Consider the following 23,406-nt stretch of genomic DNA (forward strand, 5'->3'; position numbering starts at 1 on the left):
TCCATGGATCTCTTCCCAGGATAGACCACGTGTTAGGTAACAATGCAACTCTCAATAAATACAAAAAGACTGAAATTATGCAAAGCACCTTTTCATATCATAATGGAATGAAACTAGAAATAAATAGACAGGAAAAAGGTAAACTGTGTGTGGAGCTAAAATCAAAGGTCTAACTGAACAACTGAAGAATGAGAAAACAAACAGCAAACCATTTCCAAAGCAAGGAGAAAGAAATAATAAAGATTAGGGCAGAAATAAATGAAATTGAGAACAAAAAGAGAAAATAAACAAAACCAAAAGCTGTTCTTTGAAAAGTCCAATAAAATTGAAAAACCCCTAGCCAGACTCACCAAGAAAAAAGAGAGAAGATACAAATAATAAATCAGAAATGAAGGGAGGGGGGTGATGACTGACCCCACAGAAATAAAAAGGATCATAAAGAGAAAATCTATGCCAGCAAACTAGACAACCTAGATGAAATGGACAAATTCCTAGAAAAGCACAAACAAACTACACTGATGCTATTGAAATACAAGAATTTAATAAACCAATCACATTTAAATAGATTGAATATATCATCAAAAATCTTCCAACAAAGAAAAGTTAAGGACCAGATGGCTTCACAGGTAAATTCTACCAAGTAACAGCAATCCTGTTTAAACTCTTCAAAAATTTGAAGAGAGGGAAAATTACCCAAAACATTTTATGAAGCCAACATCACCCTAATACCAAAGCCAGATAAAGATACTCCAAGAAAAGAAAATTACATACCAATCTCTCTAAAGAACACAGATGTAAAAATTCTCAACAAGAATCCAACAGCATATCAAAAGACTTATACATAACAACCAAATGGGATTTATTCCTGGTATGCAAGGCTGGTTCAATGTAAGAAAATCAATCAACATAATACACCACATTAACAAATTGGGGAAAGAAAACCACATGATCATCTCAATCAATGCTGAAAAGGTCTTTGACAAAATCAGCATGCTTTCTTGATAAAAACACTTTGAAAGATAGGAATAGAAGGAAAATTCCTTAATATGATAAATGCATATACAAAAAACCCACAGCCAACATCATACTCAATGGGGAAAGGGGGAAAGCTTTCCCTCTAAGATTGGGAACAAGACAAGGATGCTCACTGTCACCATTGTTATTCAACACTGTACTAGAAGTTCCAGCCAGAGCAATGAGACAAGATAAAAATAAAGGCACACAAATCGGAAAAGAGGAAGTAAAATTCTCACTATCTGCAGATGACATGATTCCATACTTAGAAAATTCTGAAATGTCTACAACAAAGCAACTTGAGCTAATAAATGAGTTCAGTGAAGTGGCAGGATACAATATCAACAAGCAAAAATCAGTAATGGCTTTGTACACTAGTACTGAACAATCTGAGGAGGAAATCAGGGGAAAAACTCCATTTACAATAGCAACAAAAAGACTCAGATAACTAGGAATCAATGAAACCAAAAAGTATGGAACCTATACACAGAAAAGGACAAAATATGCTAAAATAAATCATTGAAGACCTAAACAAATGAAAAGACATTCTGTTTTCATGGATTGGAAGACTAATTATTGTAAAGATGTCAATCCTACAGAAACTCATTTATAGATTCAATGCAATACCAATCAAAATTCCAATAGCCTACTTTACAGAAATAGAAAAGGCAATTACCAAACTCATTTGGAAGGCAAAGTGTACCCAAAGAGCCAAAAACATTCTAAAAAAGAAGTGCGACATGGGAGGAATTTCACTGCCTGACCTTGAAATGTATTACAAAGCAATGGTGGTCAAAACAGCATGGTACTGGTATAAAGATAGGCACATCGATCAGTGAAATAGAACTAAGAGTCCAGAAATATACCCTCATCTCTAAGTCCAACTGGATTTTGACAAACCTGCCAATTCCCATGTTAATGGGACAAAACAGTCTCTTGAACAAATGGTGCTGGGAGAACTGGATATCTACAATCAAGAGAATGAAAGAGGACCCTTATCTCACTCCCTATACAGGAATCAACTCAAAATGGATAAAAGACCTAAAAAAAAAAAAAAAAAAAAAAAGACCTAAATATAAAAGCCAGGACCATAAAACTACTAGAAGAAAATGTAGGGAAATATCTTAAAGATCTTGCAGTTGGTGGTGGTTTCTTGGAACTTACACCCAAAGCACGTGGAACAAAAAGAAAAAATAGATAAATGGGACCTCCTCAAAATTAAACACTTTTCCACATCACAAGACTTTGTCAAAAAGGTGAAAAGACAGCTGAATCAGTGGGAGAAAATACTTGGAAATCACATGTCCGATAAGGGTTTAATATCCATTATCTATTAAGAGATGTTACAACTCAATAATAAAAAGACAAATGACCCAATTAAAAAATTGGCAAAAGACTTGAATAGACATTTGTCCAAAGAAGAAATACAAATGGCTAAAACACATATGAAAAAATGTTCAGCATCACTAATGATTAGGGAAATCCAAATCAAAACTACAGTGAGAGGGAAGCAGATGTGGCTCAAGCATTTGAGCTCCTGCCTACCACACAGGAGGTCCGAGGTTTGGTTCCTGGTGCCTCCTAAAGAAGATGAGTAAGACAGCAAGCTGACATGACAGGTTGGCATGGCAAGCTGATGCAACAAGATGATGCAATAAGAGACACAAGGAGGAAAACAATGAGAGACACAAAAAAGCAGGAGTGGAGTTGGCTACAGTGATTAGGTGCCTCCCTCCCTCACAGGAGGTCCCAGGTTTATTTCCTGATGCCCCCTAAAAAGAAAACCAGCACACAACAAACAGATACAGCAAATGCAAACAACGAGGAGGTGGGGAGAAATAACTAAATAAAAGAAATCTTTAAAAAAAAAAAGGCCAGAAAAAATTACAGTAAGATATCATTTCACACGTATCAGAATGGCCACCATTAAAAAACAGATAACTACAAGTTTTGGAGAGGATGTGGAGAGATAGGAACACTCACACACCACTGGTGGGAATGGAGAATGGTATAGCCACTGTGAAGGACTGTTTGGAAGTTCCTAAAAAAGGTGAATATAGATTTGCCACGTGACCCCGTGTTACTACTACTGGGTATATACCACTACTGGGTATATACCCAGTGATCTGAATAGACATCTACACACTGTTGTTCTAAGTGGCATTATCCAGTTTCCAAAAGTTGGAAACAACCCAGGTGTCCATCAACCAATGAATGGATAAACAAACTGTGGTGTATTCACAGGATGGGATATTATGCAGCTGTAAGAATAACATTGTAAAGCATATAACAACACGGATGAACCTAGAGGACATTTATGTTTAGTGAAGCAAACTAGACACAAAAGGACAAATAATGTATGACTGCATTATTATGAACCAAATACATTGTGTAATATATTGTACAATTTCATTTATATAAAATATAAATATAAATCAGTATATAAATATGAAATTTGATTAGTGGTTATGTGGGGCTAGGGAAGGCACACTAACAGGTATGGAGTTTTTCTCTTTGGGGAATGAAATAATTCTAAAAATTTCTGTGATAATGAATGTACAACATTGTGTTTATATTAAAAGCCACTTATTATACACTTTAAATAGTTTGTAAGGTATGTGAATATACCTCAATAAAATTGCTTGATAAATAAATAAATAATTGTGCAAGAATGGACAGAAACAGCAGGTATGTACTGCAGGGGAAACAGAGAGATTTAGATGTCAATAATTTTCTTGTTTGTCTGTTTTTTGTTATTATTATCGAAATAATGAAAATGCACTAATAATGATTGAAGTGATAAATGCACAACTATGTGATTATACCAAATACCATTGATTGTATACTTTGGATTAATTGTATGCTTTATTAATATGTTTCAATAAAATTGATTTGTTAAAAAAAAAAGAGGAAATTATGAACAACTGTATGCCAAAAAACTAGGCAAAGTATTTGAGATCAGCATATTCCTAGGGACACACAAACCACCTACACAGACCCTAGAAGAAATAGAAGACCTTAAGAAACCAATCACAAGGAAAGAGATTGAAGCAGTCATCAAAAACCTTCCATGTACCACACTAATGAAAGAAGTTGTTGATGTGGGAGGAGTGGGGGGTGTGGGGAGTGGGGTATATAGGAACTTCTTATATTTTTTAATGTAACATTTTGTGTGATCTATGTATCTTAAAAAATAAAATAAAATAAAATATTAAAAAAAACAAAAAAAAACCTCCCAAAGATGAAAAGCCCAGGGCCAGATGGCTTCACAGGTGAATTCTACCAATCATTCAAAAATGATCTTATACCAAACTTGCTCAAAGGTGAAAAATTCCCTTGTTTACTTGTTTGTTTTTTGTTTATTATTATTGAAATAATGAAAATGCTCTAATAATGATTGAATTGATGAAGGCACAACTATGTGATTATACCAAATACCACTGAATGTAAAAAAATTCAACAGAAGCAAAAATAAAAGGCAAATAACAAGCTGGGGAAAATATTTGCAAAATGATAAATCAAGAGTTAATATCCTCAATAAATAAAAAGCTTATACAAAAAAAAAAAGAGTGAGAAGGTGAGAACTCTCTGAGAAGTTCAGCTTGGAGAGAAGGTTCACAATGAACTGGAGCTTCTTACCCGTTGAAGAATAGCTGTGCAGAGGCGCAGGCAGCGGAGCAGCAGGCGTAGAGCCTTGTGGTTCTCCTTGGCTAAAGCCTGCTGTAATTCCAGCAGCTCATAGCACTTATCCGGCTCCTGGGGCAGCCAGGACACAGAGTGCAGCTCCTGGAGAAGTCTGGAATCAAGGGCTAAGCTGGTCAAGGCCTTTCTTGGATGACTTTGACCTCTCCCCAGCCCAACTCATTCCAGATGGAGCAAAGACTTAGGAAGACTGTAATAGTCTCAGTGATCTACAGTGATAGCTTCTTCTTGTGAGCTCTTTGGAGGAGTTTAAGCCCGAAAGCTGCTGGTCAGGTATTTCTCTGGGAAAAGCTTTGGGTATGTGTTTCAGGTATATACCAAGTAATCCCTCTCCCAGTAAAAGGTCAACTAGGTCTCAGGGTTTTGGCTTGGAAGGAGAGATTGTAGAGATTTCTTCCTTGGAAAAGGGGAAGGTGAGGGCCCTAAAAATCTTAATAGGCAGGTGAGTTTCAAGACTAAAGGTGATCAATCTGCAACCTCCCTATGAGCTGGTCATCACTTTGAGGAAGTGATGACCACTTCTGCTAGCCACTTTCCCCAGAGAACTGCATGTCTCTAAACCTCCTTTAAAAAGATGAAAGACCCCCCAATAAGCAGAGAGGATAATTCTACCAGGTGCTATTTATTGAGTACCTACTAAGAGGCACTGAACATGATACTTTATAATCAAAATTTCATTTAATTCCCACTATAGCTGGGTAGCAGAAATCTTTATCCCTAGTTTACAGATTAGAAAACTGAAGTTCAAAGCCTTGCTAGCATTTAGATCTGTCCAGCCTCCAACTCTTAGATTTTAAATTACTCTATGATAATTAGGTTAGGTTGGAGATGGAAACTCTCTAGAGCAGAGATGCTGAATAGGCCAAATAGGCCAAATTCAGATAGAAAAGTTTTTCATAGGTCCCGCAAAGACTTGGCCAGCATAGTGTTTTTATTAAACATTTGAGGCAGCCAGCTAAAATATTAAAAATTTCACAACAAAATGTGGATTTCCAGGGAAGTAAAGTGGGTAGGACCACCCTGGACTGATAGTCCCATATGACAACAATCTATTTGAACTGAAGATTGTTAGTGACTGTCCTCTTTAGATGCTATCTCCAGATTGCAGTCCTCACACATGCTAATATCTTTCACCTAACCCACTTTCAATACCTGTTGCTAGGGCCCTGGTATTGGGCTGTACTTGAGTTTTCACAGAAGAACATTGTGACTGGTTAAGTTATACAAGGAAAGCAAGAAAGTAATGAAAATAGGTATAACCTTCTCCAAAAAAAGAATACAAGTAAAACAGTGGAAAGAGCAGAGAATTTGGATTAAAACACCTGAGCTCTCAGTTTTGATGCTCAATTATTGTATGATCTGGGGCAAGTTGATGTAGAACAGGGGTTAACCTTTTTTGTTCCGCAGACCCCTTAGACTGTCAGGTGAAATGAATACTATTGTAATTTATTTATTGCATATATTCATAAGTGAAGAAATGCTAGATTTCAGATAGACGTCAGAGAAAATAAAGATAATAAGTTGATTTTTTTCAGTTCATCTGAAAAATCTTTCCAAAGACCCAGTGGGGGTCTGTGGACCCCTGGTTAAAAATCCCTGATGTTGAACTGTAGTTGGTGCTGGGGTTTAATATATACCCAGGGGATCTGACTCTCTGGAATGACCATGTGATAGCCAGGTCCTGAGCCTCAACAGACTTCAGCTCCTACACTCTGGTTTGTTGGACTTACCCCACTCAGCTAACATGGAGTTGAAGAAGGTCAACCACCACACCATGGAGCCAAGAGTGCCTACAACTGAAAGCAGGAGGATTGCATCCAGCATCCATGTGGAATCTAAGCCCCCTCTTCATATAGATGTGGAGTGGACACAACCATTTCAAGGTCCACAGGATGGAGGAAAAGAATATGGTTGAGAGTGGACTTACTGATATTCTATTCATGAACTATTGTGATTAGTAATCGAAGAAAATGTGGCATTGGTGTGGAGAGGGTGGCCATGGCGGCTGCTGGGTGTGGGGAATGGGAGGAAGAGATGAGATGTAGAGGCGTTTTCAGGACTCAGAGTTGTCCTGGGTGATGCTGCAGGGACAGTTACCAGACATTGTATGTCCTCCCATGGCCCACTGGATGGAACGTGGGAGAGTGTGGGCTATGATGTGGACCATTGACCATGAGGTGCAGTGGTGCTCTGAGATGTAATCACCAAATCCAATGAATGTCTCATGATGATGGAGGAGAATGTTGCTATGGGGGAGGAGTGGGGTGAAGGGTGTGGGGGGTATATGGGGACCTAATATTTTTTGAATGTAATATTAAAAAAATAAAGACAAAAAAAAATCCCTTACGTAGAATAATATGGAATAACATAAAGAGAAGCTCAGAATATATTATTCATATAAAAAACTGGTTATTAAATAATATATAGGGTATAATCTCATTTTATATATATAATAGAAAAAGGTTAGAAAGATATGCAACAAAATGTTCATTGTATTTATTTATGGGTGATGGCATTAAAAGTTTTTATGCCCTGTGCTTTTTTACGTTGAACATGCTATTATCTATTGTAATAATTTTTTAAATTCCATTGAAGTTATATTTTTAAGACCTCACCTGCTAATATGGAGCAGCCCAGCTCCAAAGTGGGGCACAGCCAAGAGCAGATGATTCCCTAAGAAAGTCTGACGTCGATGCAGCCCCTGCAACTTCACACTCTTCTTCCAACTAGAGATTAGAGGCCAGTGACAACATGTTGTTATTTTCATCCATTACCCCCCAAATCCCATACCCATCCTCACCTACCAGGTCAAGGCCTTGCGTAAGAGGCAATATTTAAAGAATGGAATGAACTGGAGCTGCTGCCAGAGAACAGAGTGGCGGTGCCAGGAACCCAGCGTCATTGTCTCACTGCCCTCCACAGGATGTACATGCAGGATCCCAAAGGGAGAGAAGATGTAGTGCTCAGGATTCACCTTGTTTGGTGGCACGACCACCAGGCTGTAGGGCCTATAACAAAGAGCTCTGATCAGTAGGAGCCCTGAATTTCTGCAGGTTCCAGGAAAAGAAAACGATGGAGAGAAAGGCGGGGAGTGGGGGGAAGGAAGGAAGAAAGAAGAAAGTAGGGGGAAGAGGATTTGGCTCAACTGATAGAGAGTCCACTTACCACATGGGAGTTCCAGGGTTCAAACCCAGGGCCTCCTGACCAGGTGGCAAGCTGGCCCACGGGCAGTGCTCATGCGCGCAAGGAGTGCTGTGACACGCAGGGCTGTCCCCCATGTAGGAGAGCCCCATGCACAAGGAGTGGGTCCCATAAGGAGAGCCATCCCACATGAGAAAAAGTGCAGACTACCCAGGAGTGGCACCGCAATGCACAGAAAACTGACGCAGCAAGATGATGCAACAACAACAAAAAGAGACACAGATTCCTGGTGCCACTGACAAGAAAACAAGCAGACACAGAAGAATACACAGCAAATGGACAGAGAGAGCAGACAACTGGGGGGGGGGGGGGGGGAGAGAAATAAATAAAAATAAATAAATAAAAATCTTTGGGAAAAAAAAGAAAGTAGGTAACAAGGAAAGAGAGTTGAATGACCATCAAACTAGAAAGATAGAGCAAATATTATTAAAAAGAAATTGAAGGGAAGCGGCTGTGCCTCAATCAGTTGGATTCCTGCCTACCATATGGGAGGCCCTGGGTTCACGTCCCAGGGCCTCCTTGTGAAGGCAGGCTCGCCTGCATACCATGGAGAGCCACCAGCCCACAAGCGCTGCGGAGTGCCATCTGGCCTGCAAGCACCACAGAGAACCTACTCAGCAAGGTGATGCAACAAAAAGGGAGACAAATAAAAACACAGAAGAGCGCACAGTGAATGGACACAGAGAGCAGACAACAAGCAAGCTGCAAGGGGGGGGCAGAAATAAATAAAAATACAGACACACAGAAGAACGCACAGGGAATGGACATAGAGCGCAGACAGCAAGCAAGCTGCAAGGGAGGGGGGGATTTTAAAAAAAGAAATTAAAGCCAAAGATAGAAGGAAAGAAAGAACAAAAGCATCTGTTGGTTCCAAGAAGTTCATGTGTCCAGGTCCAGATAGATTGCATCTTATCAAATATAAGATGCCATCAACTGTAAGCTGCTTCATTAATTTATGAAACACTACATCCATGCAGGATGTATCACAATTTCAGATTTACTGAAATATGAAAAAAGTGGATCTTAGAAGTGATAAAATACTTATAGCCCTAGGTTCTAAAATATCATGCAAATATAAGCAGGGAATTGCTATTTGGAGTAACTGAGATTAGAGAAAATCACAAGGAGCCAGAAGACTAGAAACAGGTAAAGAGGAAAACTGCAAACTGGTGATCCAGGCTAATATCTCCAGAGCCACCTTAAAATCCTAAGAGGCCTTGGGCTCTCTTACGTTGGCATATTGCATCCACATTCCACACTAAATACAATTTATATGTAGTTATATAATAGTTGTATCTTGTTACAGTAGATTAGCTCCCATAATACTATGCTTGAGCATACTTAATAAAACATTTATTATTTTGATTTTGTAGTTTTCTTTCCGTAACTTGGAGTAACAATACTTTTAGGCTTTAAGTTTTAAAACAAATGTTCTTAACCTTTTTTGTTCCATGGACCCCTTTGCCAGTCAGATAAAAACCACAGATCCCTTACTAAGTCCACACTACACTGTGTATTATTTCATAAATATGTCACACCCGCACCAACATGTCCCCACAAGATTTTTTTAAAAATTTCAATTCAAGCTCATAGACCCCTTATTAAGAACCCCTGCTCTAAAATATGCATGGCTTAAATCCTACACCTATAATGTCTGAGAGATAAAATGGTCCCCCTCTATCTCTTATCTCTCTCAACTTTGTGGAAAAAATGATTGAGCTAGTGACTTAAGAGCATTTAGATTCAAGATAGACTCACTACTTTAAGTCACATAAAAACCTTGTTTCTTTTCTGATAGAGTTATTAGATCTACTCAACTACTATTATTCCAAAATTACAGAGAAAATTTTAAAACAAAGCTAAGTTATAACTTTGCCCAAGATCACACTGGCAGGGAAGAATATAAACTTTATAACCAATTCTACCTGACTCAAGCCCCCTTCCTTAACCACTGGGCCAGTTAGCTTCCTTCAGAGTAGCTGCTTATCTTAGCTGAGCCCTGTTTTCTCCAGTGGCTATTCATTTCCCTATGACCCCTTAATGGAAACTGCTCTTTCTGAGCAGGGCCTGGAGTTAGGGAGCACTCTCCTCACTCCCAACGGCCACTGCTCCTGTGAAAGGCTATCCATCCATTTCACAAATGTTTGCTATGATTAAGCACTATGTCTGGCACTGATGATACAACAGTGAATAAGGAAAACTCAGTCCCTGAGTTCATGGAGCTTAATTAAATCATTTTTCAAGTCTCCTCTCTGTCAAAGTACTGTGATTGGAGATGAGGACATAAAGATGACTAGAATATACTCCTTGACTTCAAAAGGCTCAGAGTTTATTAGAGTATTAAGTGATGCTGAGAGTAAATGGGGCAAGCCAATATCTTCTTAAGTCTCATAGCCATATTTTTAACCGCTTCCAGAACATTTCAAACTCATAATCTAACCTCTCCAAATCTGTTCCTCTTACAGGTAATTAATTAATTAAACAAATAATAGAGTTGCTTTCTTTCAGTTTTTTTAACAAATCAACTTTATTGATGCATACTAATAAAGTATACAAGCCATCCAAAGTGTACAATCAATGGTATTTGGTATAATCACAAAGTTGTGCATTCATCACTCAACTGTCATTAGAACATTTTCATTATTTCAGTAATATAATAATAATAAACAGAAAACTAACAAGAAAATTCTTCATGCCTCAATCTCTCTATGCTTCCCCTTTTGTACAGAGCTGCTATTTCTTGCCTATTCTTGCACACTTATTATTAAGCAGTTTTTTGAGATATATTCACGTACCATACAATCTATCCAAAGTATACAATCGATGGCTTTTAGTATGATCACAATGTTGTACATTTATCAACACAAAATTTTTTAGAACCATTTCATTACTCCAAAAAGAAAAACTCCACACCCCTTAGCAGGCCTTCTCCAGCCCTACATAGGGGTTTCTATTTTACACTGTGATGGTTTGAAGCTGTATTACCCCAGAAAAGCATGCCCTTCAATTTAATCCATTCCTGTGGGTATAAATCCATTGTATATAGGACCTTTAGTTGAGGCTACTTCAGTTAAGGTGTGATCCACCTGGTTCAGGATTGGTCTTAATCCTATTTGCGGTCCTTTATAAACAGATTGAAAACAAAGAAAGAGAAAGAAAGACATGGCAGCAAGGAGCTGATATCAATGGAACCTGGAAGAGATCAGTAGACACTGCCATATTCCTTGCCATGTGGCAGAAGAGCCAAGGATGGTTGATAGTCTGTCTTTGGGAAGAAAGCATTGCCTTGATGATACCTTGATTTGGACATTTTCCTGGACTCAAAACTGTAAGCAATCAATTTCCACTGTTTAAGCCAACCCATTTCATGGTATTTGCCTATGCAGCCTAGGAAACTAAAACATATGCCAGACTGTTCTAAACCCTGAGGATCTATCACTAAACAAAACAAACAAAAATCCCTGCCTTGATGAAGCTGTCATCCTACTGAAGGAGAAAGACAATATAATAAATCATAGGGGGAAAAAAAAACAGGAAAAGGGAGTAGCAGTGCCAGGAGAGGAGGGAGTGCAATTTTAATAGGACGGTGACTGTGAGCAAAGACTCTAAGGAGGTGAGGGAATAAATTCCTTCTTAAATATGAATTTTAAAAATCTAGAATACAAAAAAATTTTTTGATGAATTCAAATACATTTTTAAAAATTGTTTCATGCCAAAAAATAAGCAAAACAACAAATGACAGGTTCTACTTCTGGTGATGGGTGCTTTAGTAGTTTTGACCAACACTTTCATTTGAGAAAAGCTAGAAAAACTAAGCAAAATATCTGGATAAAATATGAAAAAGATCTCTACAAAGACATCAGAGAACACACAAATTAAATCCCCTGGACTTTGAGTTGGGAACTTGAATGGTTACAACATAGGAGTAAAGGTGAACCAGAAACACTTTTCTCCTCCATGTGGGCCCTAAACTCTAACTTTTGCTCCCTCAGGTCTGTGTGTCTGATCAAAGCTCTGCTCCTCTTCTCAGCCTTTCAAGCATAAAATAGTAAAACTGACACACAACTGACTGTACTGGAATCTACAGGAATCTTTATTTGGGCAAAACAGCACCCAATGCTACATTCACTTCATTGAATTTCTTTCTTTGGCAGATCTTGGCCCTGTAACCATTCATGTGTTCACAGCTTCTTGTCTCTTTATGTACCTAATCTTAGATTGTGCTGTTTCTCTGATTGTGACTAAGCTCATAGTTTAAAGTTGTCCACATGGTTAGGAGGTTTCCACATTCCTGCTATCATTATTATTACTACCATAACAGTCAAGTGTAGCAACCCCTGGATCACTATAGATACTTCATCATATTAAACCACAAGTAATAATTTAACTTTGATTCAATTACATGCCACTACATGCTATGTATTATTAATATCATTTTTTCCATTAGCAAGGAGCTCAGTATTGTTCAATGCCAAGGACATGACCAAACCAATATCAGATTCCCATATTTGAAATTGTTTCCTGCGACCACTCATGATACCAAGTACGGTATCCATGAGGGTCCAGTGAAGACAAGAGAAACCATTTTAGGTCTTTCATCAAAGTGAATATAATAGAACAAAAGGGTTTTCAAAATGATGTCAAAGGACTGAAAAAGCAAAAAGGGTAGCACCCACTAATTATCAAACCTAACAGATCAGCTAAAAAAAAGAGAAATGTAGTTTGCAGAGACCCAGCCCCAGCATCACAAAGCAGAGAGAAGAAAGTAGAATTATAGCAAGAGATGATCACTGAACAAGTGGTACAATATTCTGAGTAAATGTTTGTTAAATGAATTTATCAGCAAATGAATGAATGATACATACCATTAATGCTACCTAAGGTCAGGAGAAAGAAATCAGTGAATACAAGAAATAAGGCTCTCTGTGAGGGTGTACTGAATACTGCTTAAGACCATGAACTTTTGAGTCAGACATTCCTAGGTTCAAGTCCTAGTTCATCCACTTACTAGGCAGCTTTGGATGAGCCTCTCTATGCATCAGTGTACTCATATCACATATGGAGATAATGATAGTAACCGCCAGGAGAGGATTAAATGAGAACACATGTCAAGTGTTTGTTAGCATGGCACTTGGTAGAGAGAAAAAATTAATGGTGGTTAAAATCATTTTTGAGAAAAGTAAAACTTGAATCATTTTTTAAAAGGAGGTATTATTTGAATCCAGTGGGGAGAAGTGAACAAATGCCTTTCAAGTCACGTAGAAGGAGAACTGTTTTTCTAGCTCCAGAAGATAAAACTAGGACCAGGAGGTAAAAGTTAAAAGAAAGCAGACCAGACTCTCTTTTCTTCCAGAAAAATAACTAGAGGACAGGCTGAAATGGCCTGGAAAAAGATCTTATAGGGTTTAAGACACCAGGTGAAGGTTTGACACTACCCACAAGAGAGAGGGACAGAGGAGGGAATAGCAGCAGCAAAACCGTGAGTTGAAACCAATAGCTGCTACTGCTGCGCCCTCGCCCACACTAAAGACACTTTAGAATTCTCAAGCCTCTGAGCTGGCTACAGACAAAAGGGGTTCCACGGATACACTGCCCCAGCAAAGGAGAGAGAGAGGGACACAGCCTAAGGCTGACTTAGCTTCTGACCCACAGATTTGGTCTGCTGTGTCCCGGGAGCCCTTCCAGGCCAGGTGGGACCATGCCATTGTTTGCTTTGGGAGCCAGCAAGGGGCTAAAGAGACCCAACTCTCCCAATCTCCTTCTTTACTAACCAGGACTGATTGTTAAGGACACAGAGGGGAGTAGAATTATTTCCTACATGGGAAAAGGGAGGGGGCTTCCAGAGAAGGCTGGAGAATTGTCTTTGAGAAAGTTTGAATTACAAGGCTCTTAGCTTCTAGGCAGGAACCTCTATCAGTTGATTCTGTCTGTGTTGCAGCAAACACACTCCCACCAGGCATTGACTAGAAAGGGCTGTCAAAGAGCGCCATCTGCTGGCAGATCAAGAAAATGCATGTGAGAAAATTAAAAATAAATGAGAGGCTTTTTCCGGACTTTTTCCAAGGCCATAGGAAGTGGAATTGCAACCCATTACTGAGCCCAGAGCCCAGTTTTGAGCAACTAACAGAGACAATCCTAACAATCCAGGTTGAAACAGGAATCAAAAAGCAGCAGTAAAACATAGCCTCCTACCATTCATACCCTAAAAAGAGAGAGAAATTGATCATCTGAGTAAACTACCATCCTAATTAGATACCTAATTAGATGCCTAATTTGATGCTGAGACAGCAGCAAAATATTTCAGGCCATACTAAGAAAATGGAAGAAATGGCCCAAGAGAAGGAATACATTAAAGCCCCAGAAGAGACACCGGATTTGAGACAACTAATTAATGAAGTGCACACAGTTTTCCAAAATCAAATTAATAGTTGAAAGACAATATGGCTAAAGAGATAAATGACCTCAAGAAGGCAATAAACAAGAACAAAGAAGAATTTAAAACCCTGAATAGAAAAGTAACAGAGTTCATGGAAATGAAAGACATGACAGGTGAGATCAAAAACATCTTAGGTGGAACGTGGGAGAGTGTGGGCTATGGTGTGGACCACAGGCCATGGGGTGCAACGATGCCCAGAGATGTACTCACCAGATGCAATGGATGTGTCATGATGATGGGGGAGAGTGTTACTGTGGGGGGAGTGGTGGGGTGGGGGCGGTGGAGGTGAATGGGGACCTCATATTTTTTTAACGTAATATTTTTTTAAAAATTAATAAATGGAGAAGTTGGGAAAAAAAAACATCTTAGAGGCATACAATAGCAGACTTGAAATGATAGAAGAAAAATATTAAAGGCATTCAAATAGGAAAAGAGGAAGTAAAATGCTCACTATTTGCAGATAACATGATCCCATATTTAGAAAATTCTGGAATGTCTAAACAAAGCTACCTGAGCTAATAAATCAGTTCAGCAAAGTGGCAGGACACATTATCAACAAGTATAAATCAGTAATGTTTTTGTACACTAGTATTGAACAATCTGAGGAGAAAATCGGGGGAAAAATTCATTTACAATAGACTCAGATACCAGGAATCGATTTAATCAAAGAAGTATGGGATCTATATGCAGAAAACTACAAAACAATGCTAAAAGAAATCAATAAAGACCTACAAAGGGAAAGACATTTGTTTCCATTAATTGGAAGTCTAAATATTGTAAAGATGTCAATCCTACATGAACTGACTTACAGATTCAATGCAATGCCATCAAAATTCCAACAGACTGCTTTAGAGAAATAGAAAAAGCAATTACCAAATTCATTTGGAAGAGAAATTGCACCAGAACAGCCAAAAGCATTCTAAAAAAGAAGAGCAACATGGGAGGCATTTCACTGCCTAACCTTGAAATATATTACAAAACTACAGTGGTCAAAACAGCATAGTGTTGTCATAAAGATAGATATACTGATCAGTGGAATAGAATTGAGAATACTGAAATAAACCCTCACCTCTACGGCCAACTGGTTTTTGACAAACCTATCAAGTCCATGTTAACGGGATAAAACAGTCTCTTCGACAAATGGTACTGTGAGAACTGGATATCTATAACCAAAAGAATGAAAGAGGACCCCTATCTCACTCACTATACAAGAATCAACTCAAAATAGATAAAATACCTACATATAAAAGCCTTGGACCATAAAACTACTAGAAGAAAATTTAGGGAAACATCATAAAAACCTTGTGGTAAGTGGTGGATTCTTGGACCGTACACCCAAGCAGGTGCAACAAAATAAAAGATAGATAAATGGGACCTCCTCAAAATTAAACACTTTTGCACCTCACAAGACTTTGTCAAAAGGTTGAAAAGGCAGCTGACTCAATGGGAGAAAATATTTAGAAATCACATATCTGATAAGGGTTTAATATCCACAATAAATAAAGAGATGCTACAACTCAACTATAAAAAAACAAACAACCCAGTTAAAAAATGGGCAGGAAGTGGATGTGGCTCAAGCAGTAAGAGCACATGGGAGGTCCTGGGTTCAAATTCCAGTTCCTCCTAAAAACAACACCAACAAGCAAACAAACAAAAGAATCAACTCAGGGGAGACAATGTGGCTCAGTGGCTGAGTGCCAGCTTCCCACATAGGTCCTGAGTTCAATCCCTGGTCCCAGTATTTAAAAAAAAAAAAAAAAAAAAGGCAAAAGATTTGAGTAGACATTTATCCAAAGAAGTACAAATGGCAAAATAAATAAATAAAACATGAAAAAAAGTTCAACATCACTACTGATTAGGGAAATGCAAATCAAAACTACAATGAGATATCACTTCACACTTATCAGAATGGCCACTATTAAAAAGACAGAGAACTACAAGTGTTGGAAAGGATGTGGAGAGACAGGAACACTTATTCACTGTTGGGAACGCAGAATGGTACAGCCACTGCGGAGGACTGTTCGGCAGTTCCTAAAGAAGCTTAATACAGACTTGCCACAAGACCCTGCAATACCACTACTGGGCATATACCCAGAAGAACTGAGAGCAGTGACACAAATAGACATCTGCAAACCAATGTTCATAGTGACATTACTCATGATTGCCAAAAGTTGGAAACAACCCAGGTATCCATCAACCAATGAACAGATAAACAATCTGTGGTATATTCGCACAATGGAGTATTATGCAGCTGTAAGAAGAAATGAAGTCATAAAACATATGACAAAATGGATGAACCTGAAGGACATTATGTTGAGTGAAGTAAACCAGACACAAAAGGACAAATACTGTATGATTGCATTACTAAGAACTAAATATATTGCATAATATATCGTATGATTCCATTTATATAAAATGTAAATATAAATCAATTTATAAAGATGAAATTTGGTTATTGGTTATGTGGGGCAAGGGAAGACACGCTAATGGGTGTGGAGTTTTTCTTTTTGGACTGGATTGTATGGTATGTGAATAATCTCAGTAAAACTGAGATAAGTCAATATTGTGCAAAAATAGCCAGAAACAGCAGCTATGTACAGCAGAGAAAACAGAGAAATTGAGAGGTGAAGAATTTTCTTGTCTATTTTTTATTATTATTTATGTTATTGAAATAATGAAAATGCTCTAATATTGATTGAAGTGATAAATGCACAACTATGTGATTATACCTAATACATTGAATGTACACTTTGGATGAATTGTATGCTTTATTAATATGTATCAATAAAATTGATTTGTTAAAAAGAAAAAAAAGAAAGCAGATTTTGGTTCAGTCTAAAGGATACCTTGGGAAACACAAAGTTTCCCCGGCATTGTAAAGATTTAAACAAAGACCTGATTCTTGTATTGGAGTTGAAATAATTTACCACTGAATTTCCTTCTGAGCCTAAGCCCAAGTGTTTTGGTCATTTAGGAGAGAATAAAGAGGACAGAGCAAAAAAGTGAGAGAAGGATGATTACGACAAGAGGCTGCAAGACCAAAAGGGAGCCAAGAGGAGGGGGAGGATGAAGAGGAGGAGGTAGAAGAGAAGGGAAGAGGGAAGAAAACTGGAGGACAGAGGAGAAGGAGTATGGGGAGAAAAGATCATTGAGAACAGCAAATGTGAGGGAATGAGAAGAGGGAAGAGAGTATGAGATAAAGTCAGGGAGGAGTAGGAAAAACGTTCTGAATATAATTTTTTACCTAAAGTAGCGATTGGGAGCTACATTGAGATAGAGGAAATGGATCTTCTTCAGGTGTCTCTCTGTCTGCAGAATTGTCATCACCTGCCCACCCAGGGAGGAAGTCTTAGGTAAGTCAGTGCTTCTCTTTTGGAGGGTCTTCTCCCCAGAAACTTCATAGTCAAGCTGAGACCTGTATGATAAAAAATCAGAAAAGAAGAGGCAAAGGAAAGAGGTCAGGTAGCTAGAGAAGGGCCTTGCTACTGTTGGCCAGGGAAAAGAGGAGCTATATCAGATACTTGGGGGGACCTGATATGGTTTCACTGAGCCTATCAACTATCTATGCCCAGAGATGTTCACATACGGAGCAAATACAGACCATCATGCAACACAGTCAGGAAACTACATTCATACATGTACAAACAGCCCCCTTTCTGATAATCATTGTGCACTGATTGTGATTACTGTGAAGTCAGTATTACCTATAATAATATTGTGTACAAGAAATAGGAAGACTTTATTTTCCCAACACATCATTCTGCAAATCCACAGTCCTGGATTTCTCCAACCTTCCTAACCATCCAGATCTTTATATCTTGTTTCCATTTACCTGCTTTCCAATGCGACATAACCACCATGTCTGTGACTCTTTGCTCTTCCCCAACCTCTGACTTCACATCTTTTTCTTTCCAGCCACGATCCCACAGTGCATCATTTTAACTCCCTCAAGCCTGAACCACTACTCTCCACCTTATTATTCTTCCACCACACCAGTCAACCAAATCCCGACCCCCAAACAATCCAACAATCTGCCTTCTTCTCTCCTATGTACATGCTGCTGAAGGTAGAAAATATAAGATGAGAAGACCCTGTGGAGCTTAAATCTATTGGTTTAATATGACAAATAATTATCCAAGAAAACAAAGTTCATTACCTGGGCTAATAGTTTTGGTTGGGGTACCTGAGAACACTAAAAAGAAAAACCCTTCAAGTGATTAAACTTAGACTTAATGAGACAAAGTATACCAATGTCATTAGCTGATCTAAACTTAAATCAACAGAATAAATTATCCCAGGGAAACAGGGCAATCCTATTCTAAAGTTCATATCAACAATAGGGCTTATGACCTTGATGTTGGATAAGGATGTCCTGGTATAACTGCTAGTAAAGGTTCATTTCCTTAATGATTAAAGCCCTATATGATCTGTGTAGATTCAGAAGTTCACAAAACCAGGAAGACTGGCTCTTCCATAGATTATTGGTGTCTAATCTCAACTGTGGTCTCACTCTACTCTGATGTCTGAGCATAAGTCCTCATGCAGTTATCTTTTTCAGGCTCTGTAGCCTTCAACCTCACCTCAACCCCTGAACCCCACTCCTCACCCCATCCTATTGAGCTCCATGTCCCATCCTTCTCTACCTCCTTCCCTGTACAGAGAAAACTGAGGTTCTCAGGCAGGAACTGATTATTTCTACCGCAGTCTTCTTCCCATACACTCACCTGCACATGCTCCTATCTTAATCTCTTCCTCCAATTTGAGAGGAAAGTGTCCTTTCTTCTCTTCCAGGCTAATTCCTCCATCTATGCTCTGGATCATTTACCCCTTTCTATGATGTCTGTTTAATCTCTTCTCCTTTTGCTCAGCCTATTTATTCATTCAGTCTACAAATATTTATGGAGCACTGTAGCAGTTTGATATAACTGATGAATTCCAAAAAGAAATATTGGATTACGCTTGTATCTGTATCTGGGTATGATTGAGTTATGATTATGGAGTTGAGTCCCCACCCCTTGGTGGGTTTTTAATGTCAGAATTTTGATGTTGGATTTGGATGCTGGAGCCCCAGGGAAGTCAGCACGCAGAAGGAAAGAAAAGCCAGCCCCAGGAATGTAGGAACCCAGGAAGCCTGAACCCTTGCACACATAGGCAGCCATATTGCTCCAAATAGACTTTGGTGAGGGAAGTAACTTATGCTTTATGGCCTGGTATCTGTAAGCTCCTATCCCAAATAAATACCCTTTATAAAAACAAGCAATTTCTCGTATTTTGCATCAGCACCCCTTTGGCTGATTAATACAAGTACCTATTATCTCAAGCGCTGCTTTTTAAAAAGCTATAAAAACATCTCTCCATCTTAAAAAAAAAAGTCCTATCCAGACACCACAATTCAAGCTGCTGCCCTATTATCAATCTTTCCCCTTCCCCTTCATAAGCAATCTTCATGAAAGAATAGTAAAGCGTAGTTTCCACTTCTTCCATTTATTCCTGAACATACTACAATCTGGCTTCCTCCTCACAAAACTCCACGGAAACTGATCTCATCATTCAATAAACATTCTGTAGATTTTTCTTGTTTCAGTAGCATTTGACACTATTGATTGTTCCCTCCTCGAAACTGTCCTCTTATTTCACTTCCTAACCTGCAAGACATCTCACTTATTCTGATCTAGACCCAAACTCCTCTGACATGCTTTCTCCTAACCCTATACATAGATATACACAAACACCAAGAGAGGCAGCCAGGGGAAAGGCAGTGTTTATTTATAGCATTTATCACAACTGCAATTATATTTTACTTGCACAAACTCATTTACCATCTCCCTAACTAAACTGTAAGGTAGTGAGGGAAGAGATTGAGTCTATCTTGCTCACTTCAGTATCCCTAGCACTTAGTATTTTCTGATACTTATTAGGTATCCAATAAAATTTATTGAATGAATGAATGCTTGGGAGGTCAGTTCTGGAGAACTTCGGCCAAGCCTTTTATTTTCATGCAAATTAATCATATTAGAGGTTTATTTTGCAGACAAAAAGAAAAGACAGGAGTAGCCTCACTCCAGCTCAGCTTGGGGGGAGGTGAGTAATTCTTAAAATCAGTAGGGACTGGGAAACGGACTTTGGCCCGGTGGTTAGGGCGTCCGTCTACCACATGGGAGGTCAGCGGTTCAAGCCCCGGGCCTCCTTGACCCCTGTGGAGCTGGCCCAGGCGCAGTGCTGATGCGCGCAAGGAGTGCCCTGCCACACAGGGGTGTCCCGGCGCGCAAGTAGTGCGCCCCATAGGGAGAGTCGCCCAGCGTGAAGGAGGGGGCAGCCTGCCGAGGAATGGCGCCGCCCACACTTCCTGCGCGGCTGACCGACAACAGAAGCGGACAAAGAAACAGGACGCAGCAGAAAGACACAGAAAAACAGACAAGGGGGGAGTTAAATAAATAAAAATAAATCTTTAAAAAAAAAAAAATCAGTTGGGACCTGGCCCTAGACATTCATGTGACCTTAGAGGTGGCCCTAATCTGGCTTCTTTTTCTCCTTTGCTCAAAGCCCCAGGATGGGTACCTCATTCACCTAGTTCTTCTTTCAGCAGGTTCCTCCTCTGCGTTGTTAGTGCCACCTCTTTCATATTGTACAGGGATGTCTGTTGCCAGTGCCAGGGGCAGGAGGCCAAGGCCATCTAGCCATCGGGTTTCTTGTAGAGCCACCTCAGCACCAACGATGCCCAGGCAGTGCTGTAGCTCAGGAAGTGTCAGGGGTCGTAGCCATGTGGCCAACTCCTCTTCTACTTGCTGCCCACCCCACCGGGCCTGCACAAAAGGGCAAGCTGGGCCTGGGGGCCCGTGATGGAACCTCTGCTTCTGGGGATGGCAGTCAGCATGTGAGGAACTCTCTAACAAAGAGGTGTCTGGAGGAAAGGCCTGGTTTATGGCATCGAGCAGGTCCAGTTGGAGCTGGGACTGGACCCAGGGTGCCCAGCGGTATAGCTGTTCCAGGAAGGGCAGCAAATCAAGGTGGCCGCAGAGCAGCCCACAATACGGAGGCAGCAGACCCAGCACTGCATGCAAGTAGCGCCAAGCGGCAGGGCGGCCATTCTGTAGCACAGCTGAGAACAGATTTCGGAGCTCATTTAGCAGGAGCTGCAGCAATGTGGGTTCACTCACTGCCTTCAGGAACTTCTTCTCTTTCCTCTTACAGTCCCAGGGCTGTTGTGAAGGCTTAAGGGGATCAGGTGTGGCCTCTTCAGGAGTCAAGCCTACCCTCTTTTCCTCTTGGACCAAGAGGAGCTGGGCATCCAGCTGCTGGCGCACCGACTTTGCCCACAGTTTGGGATCCGACTGCCAGTTCCAGGCTCCTGGCTGCTGGGCCTCACCTGCATGGTCTAGCCCAGAAGAGGGTAAGGGAAACGGTCCTCAGGCTCTGGGCAGGGGATGTTGGGGGGTAGGTCAGTGGGGTGGGAGGAAGGGACCTAGGACAGGAAATGGGTGGAACTACAATGCAGAACTGAGGGTCTTTCCTGAGACTCTCAAACTCTCATTACAATTTCCCCAAGAAACTGGCCCAGGACAGAAGTGGGGACCTTCCCAGCACGAGGTCCTTCCCACCCCCCAGTACCTCATCCTCTCACCTGTCCGAAGGGGTATAGGAGGCAAGGGGAAGCAAGAGAGCCCGATCTGCTTATGAGGTATCATTGGGGATGCCACCTGCTGTATTAGTGAATGAACTTAGGTTTGGGGGCCAGGCGCAGGCTCACCCTAATTACAGCCACCCACCCACACAGAAACTGGTGCCCATTCATGTAGTCACCTGAAGAGACAGACACACACACACCCCGACGGGCTCGCTCGGAGAACCTGGGTTACAACAAGGAGCCGTCACTCGGAGTCTAATCAGGAGAAACAGGTGGTCACTCAGAGGCAGCAAAGCCCCAGTCCTACGACGGTCTATCCGCACACGGGCTGAGGAAGTCGTGAAGACAGAAAGCAGAGGAGTGAAGCACAGCGAACCGCTCGGTCGGGATTGTGGCAAGCGGAGCCCGGAAAAACAAGAGGCAAAGGGGCGGGCTGGGGGTGGGGAGCCTCCCTGGGGCTTCGTGAGAACTTGGGGGAGGAATCCTCCCTGGGGGCAAGGGGCAACACCGGAGCGAAGGAAAGAGAATACCGAAGCGAGGAATCACCCGCAGCTCCTCGCCCTCCGAGCTGTTAGAACCGTTACACGACCCCGCGAGGCGCGACTACAGGCCGGGAGCAACGGAGAGCAGAGGGGCGCAGGCAGGGGCGAGGGGGCGGGGCCAGAGCCGGGAGGGGCGGGGCCGAGGGGGCGGGGGCAGAGCCGGGAGGGGCGGGGGCGGGGCCAGAACCCGGAGGGGCGGGGCCTGGGGCCTGGGGCCAACCCGACGGCGGCCCGCTGGCCTGGGAAGACCTGCAGAGGTCCCCGCTGGGTCTGAAAAAAGAGTGGCACGGTTTGAGTTGGGAGAGTAGCTATCCGGAGGGTGTCTGAGCAGGGGTAATCCTTGTGCCTGTTAAACCACATCAAATATCCAAGCGAACACCAAACACCACCAAACTATGCCTTTGGAACGCACTTTACCCCCTCCATACACAAATGCATATCCACCTACTCCCCACGACCTCCCATAAAAACAACCCTGAATAAGAAAAAATCCTCCATCTCATGTAGCTCAAACTTGGAGGTTGGGGGCAAAAATGACAAAATAGGAATTCAGCAGATGATAGAATTTTCACCTCTTCTGATATCCAGATATGTCCAACCAGTGACTTAATGAATGTCTCCACTTGGATATCCAAGAACCGCAAACTTAAAATGTCCAAAACCATACTCTGAACTCTCCCCTCTTTCTGCCTCCCTCACTCCTTTCTTCCCTCTCTCTTACATCTCATCTAATACTTCAGTGAATCTTATTGTCTGTTCTTTCAAAATATATCCAGAATCCAACCAATTTCACCACCTTGAGTTATTGCCTTAGTCTAAGCCACTATTATCTTTCACCTGGATTATTCAATAGCTTTTTACCTGGTCTTTCTGCTTCTACCCCTGCC

The 23,406-nt window shown here is 40.7% G+C and overlaps 1 protein-coding gene across 1 annotated transcript in view; it reads right to left on the reverse strand.

Annotated features, from left to right (window-relative positions):
* DNHD1 (dynein heavy chain domain 1) overlaps positions 1 to 22,603 on the reverse strand; it is a 109,229-nt gene extending 86,626 nt beyond the window's left edge. Inside the window, 7 exon segments of the mRNA XM_058305812.1 lie at positions 4,654 to 4,810; positions 7,332 to 7,442; positions 7,521 to 7,724; positions 17,598 to 17,768; positions 20,921 to 21,728; positions 21,975 to 22,053; positions 22,154 to 22,603. Coding sequence (XP_058161795.1) covers positions 4,654 to 4,810; positions 7,332 to 7,442; positions 7,521 to 7,724; positions 17,598 to 17,768; positions 20,921 to 21,728; positions 21,975 to 22,038 — 1,515 coding nt within the window. The 5' untranslated portion in view covers positions 22,039 to 22,053; positions 22,154 to 22,603.
* Between the last annotated feature and the right edge of the window lie 803 nt (positions 22,604 to 23,406).

Source organism: Dasypus novemcinctus, chromosome 10, assembly GCF_030445035.2.
Source record: "Dasypus novemcinctus isolate mDasNov1 chromosome 10, mDasNov1.1.hap2, whole genome shotgun sequence".
Taxonomy (NCBI): domain Eukaryota; kingdom Metazoa; phylum Chordata; class Mammalia; order Cingulata; family Dasypodidae; genus Dasypus; species Dasypus novemcinctus.